The sequence below is a fragment of the Elaeis guineensis genome, chromosome 8 (assembly GCF_000442705.2).
Source record: "Elaeis guineensis isolate ETL-2024a chromosome 8, EG11, whole genome shotgun sequence".
Classification (NCBI taxonomy): domain Eukaryota; kingdom Viridiplantae; phylum Streptophyta; class Magnoliopsida; order Arecales; family Arecaceae; genus Elaeis; species Elaeis guineensis.
This window is the reverse complement of record NC_026000.2, coordinates 40,020,396-40,027,736: the sequence shown is the minus strand read 5'-3', so window position 1 is coordinate 40,027,736 and position 7,341 is coordinate 40,020,396. Positions and strand designations below refer to the sequence as shown.

Genomic DNA, 7,341 nt, shown 5'->3' with positions numbered 1-7,341 from the left:
ATGATCTAGTGTCTGTGTGTGCACAAACGTGCATGCGTGTGTGCGGGTGTTTGTATAATACATACACGTGTGTGTATATTATATATTTTTATTATACATAAATAAATACATATACAAATATATATATATATATATATATATATATATATATATTTGCTTCATATACATGTACACATTCATATGTATGTACATACGTACATACAAACAAACATCCATGCATATATATACATGCTCATACATATACATATATATATATATACACACACATGCGTGCACACGCGCGCGCACGTGTGTGTGTGTATATATGTATGTATGTATATTTGTTTGTATGGATGCATGATGTATCTTTAAACGTATACATGCATATATGTTATACAGAGTCCAGATCATTTTGGGTTGAAATCCTTCCTGTCATATAGCAGGTGGTTGACACAACATATAAGATTTGGAAAGTCAACGCTTCGAAATTTTTTGTTGCATACGTGGCTGGACTTTAGTAACGGCATACGTGGCCGGACTTCGAAATTTTTTGTTTATGAGTATACTCTTGATATGGTATATAGACTTGAACCGTTGGCCGGCTGAAGGGCGTGTTTATGAACGCCACAAGACAAATTGGTTAAGCTGAAAAACTCACGAAGATGAGTTCTTGTGAGGTCCCATCTTCGTACGGCTGCTGCTGAATTTGAGAAGAGGGATTAGAGCAAATGGCAACTCGAACGAGAGAATCATCTGTACATTTAAGTAGTTAGTTAGAGAGATCATCCTTAAATAATGATGAGTACTCCTTTGAGAAAGATAAACATGACCATAAAAAATAACTCCCTGTTGAGTGGTGCACGGTGTTCTCCTCCAACTTTTTTTTAGAGGGAAGAGTTTAAAATAGTTAATGAAAGGTACCGATGCTATAATGATAAGCCGTCCGGCTCCAGACGAGCCACCAATGACGGAGACAATAAGACTGGGAGTGATAGCGATGCACCGTGTCATGAGGTTCCTCAGCCATTTCCTCATCTTGATATCCAAGAATCCCTGCATGATTGAACGATAGATCAAGGAAAGCTTTCAATTGCAAGTTAGAGTCTAAGATGGTTCCTTAAAACAAAAAATCCCCCGTGTCCCTTTTTCCTCCCACCTACACAATTTGATGGAATTAATTAACGTTCTCAAAAGCAATATTCAGGGAAAAAAAATGACATAGAAGACTGAGAGTTAATGCGGAAAAGAAGAAAAGATTTCACTAAGATTCAGACTCCTACCTGCATGATGTATTGACCAGCATATGTACCGGTAATGGTGGAGCTTTGTCCAGAAGCTAGCAACGCGATTGCATATACCACGGAGCTTGATTTTCCCAAGACGTTCTATGAGAAAACATGATGAATCAATTTTGAATCTCATATAGATTGCAAATTATTTATGGTGTAATAGAGAAACAAATTTTTCAAACTTCTCATTTACATGATCTTTTCGTTCATCATTTATGCGATAAACAGTAATACGTGATCTTGATCTATTGTTCCCTTTGTTCTGCTCATGTAAATTGCTTTATTATGAATAAAAGATTGGTGGTAGTCTCTGACTATTTCCATTTCCATCAAAAGAAGATACATATATATGGCTTAAATTTATATTACTTTTATCGTATATGTTTGAAAAAGTTTTTCCGGGAAAAAATGTGCTTTGAAAATACTAATAAACATAAAAGTGTAGTACCTAAGTCTTAAAGTAAAATTAGCTTTTGATATTAGCTAACTATCCATATGTATTTCTATTATTGGGGTACACAGCGCTCTTCTAATGGTATTCAACTCTGCAAACTCTTTGGAAATGTGTTCATTTGGGGAAAATGAGCTTTGAAAATATTAATAAACATAGAAATTCATAAAAGAAATATTTTTGGTAAACAAAAAGTATTATTTTGATGTTAGCTATCATTTATATTTCTATATATATAGCTCTTCTAATCATCCCTAACCTTTCAAATTCTGATAACGGCAGGATTTGAATCCAGGTCATTTCACATAATAATTAAAGACTCTACCAACTTGTATAGTTCGTATTATCGAAAAATAGCAGAAGAATTTAAGCATTTTGTATTCTTAAGAAAATGGCCTTATTTCCTCAAAGTTCTATCCGTAATTTCTGAGAAGAGACAATAATCTGGCCGTATCCTTGATGAGTTTGTAGCATGAGGGCAGACCTTGAGCAAGAAAGATGCTGAGTTTAGGTTGAGATCGCTGCATCTGTCCGAGTTCTCTTGAGATAGGTTGTCAGCAGCACACACGGTGCCGGAGACGGACACAACAGCGATGTTGATGAGCAACGCAACGAACAGTGCAAACCCGCTTTCCAACAGGAAGTAACGACAGGCATTCTAATACAAAAATGTCACCATTTAAGCAATTGACATAGGGAATTAATTAACTTATCAACTTGGAAAATGGTACATAGTTTTTTCCATATGACAATGATATAAACATCCAAGGCGGATGTCAAAACTTGTTCAATTTATTATACACAATAGCTTACATGATGCCAAGAAGTATCCAGTCATTTGAAATCATTGATAGGGAATGAAGGTATAATTGTTTTAATTTGGCCAAGATGAATCTTACATTGATGCCTTTAGCGGACGGCGGTGTCTTCCTTGAAAGCACAAGAGCTGAATGCAAAAATAAATTATGCCTACAAACAAAGAAAAATTTGGAAGGGGTCAACAGAGTGACTTAACAAGCACGAAGCTGTAGTATTTTAAGATGAGTTGCTTACGGCATGACTAGGGCCCCCAAGAGAGCAATGGCATCCGCAGTGGCTCCACTGCCTTTAAGCCTGGGCACAAATAATCCCTTTAACACCTCAGATGCGGGGGTTTCACATAGGCCAACTCTCCGAAGTAGCAGGCGGCCATGACAAACACCAACATAGATATCAGAAACTCAAGTTTCCGAACCTGCACAAGCATATAGTTTAGAAACTTGTTTATTATAATATATTATAGGCAAAAATATTTCTTAATTATTGTTTGACTGCAATTCTATGGTTTGTCATTGGCTAAGTTTCAGCTGAGTCCATGTCTTTTAATTAAGTTTAGAATCTCAATCTTGCCGAATAGGTGCATTGCTATGCCAAAAAGTTCTAATTAAAGAACTCAATTGCAACAGTTTCAACTAGTTAAGGATGGTATAAATCATGTATCACAATAGGCAACTGAGTGAATTGTTGATGTGGTAGAACCATGCTCTCATGTATACCATGTGAAATTATTTTAGCTGGTAGAAGTCACTATGTAATGATGTGGTAACCAGCGAACCAGCTCATTAGCATCCCTATTAGTAGGAGCAATCACCCTATCCTTGTCCCCTTTTGTAACAAGAAATAAAGGTCTATTCTTGGTTAATTACCCCATATCTTTGTAGTCCGAGAAGTAAAAGAGTGCTTAATCCTGTGATAAGGACTCCCGTCCATATGGGGATGTGGAACAATATGTTGAGTGCAAAGGCTGTTCCGATCACTGCACCAAACCAAATAAACAGATATATTCTCATGAGCTAAATTAATTAAGAAAGAAAATTCCCATAAAAATTTGACCTCCAAACCAACCTTCAGGGATATCGGCCGCTATGACTGCCACCTCTGCAAGCAACCACAAGCAGAATTTGACGTACTTCGGATACTCTGCTTTACACAGTTCGGCGAGGTGCTTCCCTGTTTTAAATTTAATGATTGATATCAAAATACATACTTAATTTGATTGCAATACAGACTTTCTGGCAGTGTGAAGCTTAGAGATTAGCATGCATTATTATAGATCCATACCTGTTGTTACTCCAAGATTTGCTGCTATGGACTGTATAATTAGAGCAAAAACCAGTCCAATTAAGATGACCCAGAGGAGCTGTTGTCGTGATTTTCCAGAATTGGTGAGATAATATCAGTTTAAGTTTGAGATAGGAAGTAAATAACTAATTGAAGAAATAATGGCAAAGACTGGAATAGTGGTCCTATAAATTGGCCAGTCTAGATCATGGCTGTCCTTCTCTGTTTTAAGTTTACCTCGTATGTGTGATTAGCTCCAGCTTGCAAGTCGGTTTCCACTGTCCCATAATTCCAGCATTAGATTCATAGACTTGAATGAATATGTGAGTGTGTGTGAGAGAGAGAGAAAGACATACAATTCCCAGGGTCAAGATAAGCCAGGGACACAAGAAATCCAGGTCCAACATGTGCTAGAAACTTTTTCCATCCAGGGTCCTGTCACAAAATGGTTATTTAATAAAGAAAAGAAGATAGTTGTATAGATTTATTTCATAGTCAGATAACAGAAATCATTGCAGTAAAAGGATGGACCAATATTCAATGAACTTTCAAGATGATTTGAATTTAGTCTGATTCTCTTCTACATAATCACTAAAGTAAGGTTGCAGGAAAGTAGGTAGATCTGGAGAAAATCAAATTGTGTTATGATAGATTTCCAGTAAGCTTGTTGTGCTTGGTGTATAAAGGTAATTTGATTTTTTCTGATTTTTTTTTCCAGAGAAAATCTGATTTTTTTCTTCTTTTGTTCTCTTTTAGAGGAACTCCGGTTAGTCCGTAGTAAAATTCTTTTATTATATTCTCTGTTTAGGCAAGAATTTTATGCAGAAGCCTCTCAAAAGAAGACAGAAAAGTAAAACAAGGAAATGCTAGTGAGTTGTACAAGCTATTGGCGGGCAAGAAGACATCAAAGAGAGGGCGGATGTTGGGGGTAAAGAAAGGGAGAGAGGTGGGAAAGCACTAGAGAAACCTGCTCCTTGTTATCACCATTGTCACGACCAACCAGTGTTATTGCTGTGCCTGTGGGCATCTGCTCTGTTTCTTCCGCAGCAGCAACTCTTTTACTCCCTCTTCCTTGTGTACCATCTCTTCTGATCTCTCTTCCCTCGCCACCCACCTCCATCTCCATGACTCTTCTTCCACCAATGCACACTAACAAGAGATGCCCCCTGATGAGCAACTTCCCTCTGTTTATATAGGTCTTGCAAGCTTAAAAAAATGTGCTAAAATATACTTGTCATATCTTTTCTTATCAAAAAAATATGTATATTAAACAAATACCAAGTGCGATTAAGTTGCTCTTTTATATTTCTTTTCAAAATTTTTGTCCTGGAGTGAGAGAGGGTTGAACATCTTTAGTTAAACCTCCACCGCGTCCACCTCCAAAATCTTGACCGGAGGCGGCACAAAATGTGCTGCTAATTTGACGTTGTTATAGAGTTTAAGAAATTTAGGAAGTTACTGTGGCCATGCTTGAGGACTGTTTTTGTGGGTGCCAACGAAAGTTTCGCTCACGCAAGGAACATGCAGTGGTTTAGTTGTGTTGGTTGGTGCAATCCGGCATGGAGCTTCCCTGAAAAATAAACTATATGGAGTGCTTGCGTTGCCATGGTGATTATAACCGTTATTTTATGTTCCAAAGAGAAATGGCAGGAATTTTTGAAACACATAAAAAAAGTGAAACCGTGGTTTATAGAATGCTTTGGTTGCACTGTCAGACGTTTCTTAAGGGGAGTCATCTTATGGAAGTTTTGTCCATATCCGAGAGGGCAAAATCATATGAAATAATTAGGAAGGCACCTAAAATGTTCATCATGCAATATATAGCTTCAGCTATTGCTACTTCTTACCAATTGGCAGATCTACAGCTGACATTAACGTGTCACACTGATAGCACATGGAGTTTGTCATCTGAGACCTTAGATTTGTCATTCACACTTCCACTTTCAATCAAAGTATCCTTTGCTGCGATCAGATCCTTCGAGCTGCAGCAAATTGCCTTGCTACTATAACCTATATGTATCCTTTGTGTCTTATATCCTTGCATAACGCATGTATCATGTGTCCCATTGTCCCTTGTGTACACAGTCATCAGGATTCAACTGAGGGGCAACAAAGTAATCAGGAAAGATTTTTTGAAACATGAATAAAAATATATCATGAACACCTATCAGAAGCTGAGGATGATGTTTCTGTTCAGACTATCAGAAGCTGTCTGAAAGAGATGCTGTAAAACCTGCAGCTAACTCAGGAAGGACTGACAGGCATGTTCACTCTTGAATCAGCTTCTGATGATTCTCACATGAAGGTCTGAGGAGGCCATAACATCCTGAAATGAATTCATGTTGTACATCCGTGCTCTGGAAAATACGAAGCACAAAGCACCAATTGACAAATGCCTGAAGACAAAATTCTGAACACAAACCACCAGAAACCTGTAATTTTGGTAACAATGTCCTGAAAACACAGGTTCTGTAATTCTGAAACTCTGTAACTGCTGAAGTTGGATGGACAATCAGCATCCAAACTCCATAACATAACCATAAGTAAACATAAGTATTGTAACTCCAAGCAAAACTAATATAATACACTCTCAGTTAGATCTTCCCTAACTCATTTTCATCGGAAATAAAAAAAAAAATCATGAACACTAACTGCATAATTTAAGAAGCAAAGAAACATTATAAAGGAAATTAAAAACCATAAATGAAATGATAATTTCTTCAAAAAACATATTTCTAACAGAGTATCTTATCAGTATTGCTTAACATTTTTTCCTAAAATTTGACACCTCATCCTCTTGTTATTTTTTTATCAACCTTCTCCATCTCTTGTGATGCCTCAAATCCGAGACATAACACAGCCATACTATCAAGGGATGCAGCTTTCGATAACATGAAGCCTATCAATCATGACCAACTAAAATCCATTATAAATAAAATATAATAAAATATTCAATTCCATCATTCATCCAATAATTAAACTAAAATTAGTTCAGAGCATCTAAATCCATAATCAAATATAAATCCTTATCTCATAATCCATAAATAATTACTACAAGACCATAATCTCCAACAAACTAGGCTTCAGCTATAAAATCTTCAGGTTTGCTAGTGTAGATCCTCAAGTCTGAATTATCCTTCATTTCTAATCTTATTCATCTGGATAAAAAAAGAAAAAGAAAAAGATATGAGCTACCCTAATTCAGTAAGTAGAATTTATGCTTCTTTATCGGATCAAGCATAAGTTTTTTCATGATAATACAATATTTAAAAAATAACAGATATTACAAAAATTAAGCAATTTATAGAACATATAACAAAACAAGTCATAAACTAATCATGCATATATAAATCATGAACATTTCGTAAACATAAATCATAAATCATTCTTGTCAGATATTTGTATCATATTTTTAAAATATTACTTACAGATATTTATGCTAAGATTACTATTATACCCATGACAGGGCCGTATTTCTTAATCGATAAAGTTCTTATTTTATGTGCCAACTTTATACTTATT

At 36.0% G+C, this 7,341-nt stretch overlaps 1 protein-coding gene across 1 annotated transcript; it reads right to left on the bottom strand.

Moving 5' to 3' along the window:
• Window positions 1–279: 279 nt before the first annotated feature.
• LOC105034886 (metal transporter Nramp7.2-like) lies at window positions 280–4,959 on the bottom strand. Its single transcript, XM_073262062.1, is given in 13 exon segments — window positions 280–732; window positions 901–1,032; window positions 1,260–1,364; window positions 2,204–2,377; window positions 2,619–2,688; window positions 2,773–2,866; window positions 2,869–2,953; window positions 3,405–3,514; window positions 3,604–3,708; window positions 3,820–3,898; window positions 4,057–4,097; window positions 4,176–4,254; window positions 4,787–4,959. Coding segments are annotated over 13 exon segments (1,332 nt in total). The 5' UTR covers window positions 4,946–4,959; the 3' UTR covers window positions 280–633.
• Between the last annotated feature and the right edge of the window lie 2,382 nt (window positions 4,960–7,341).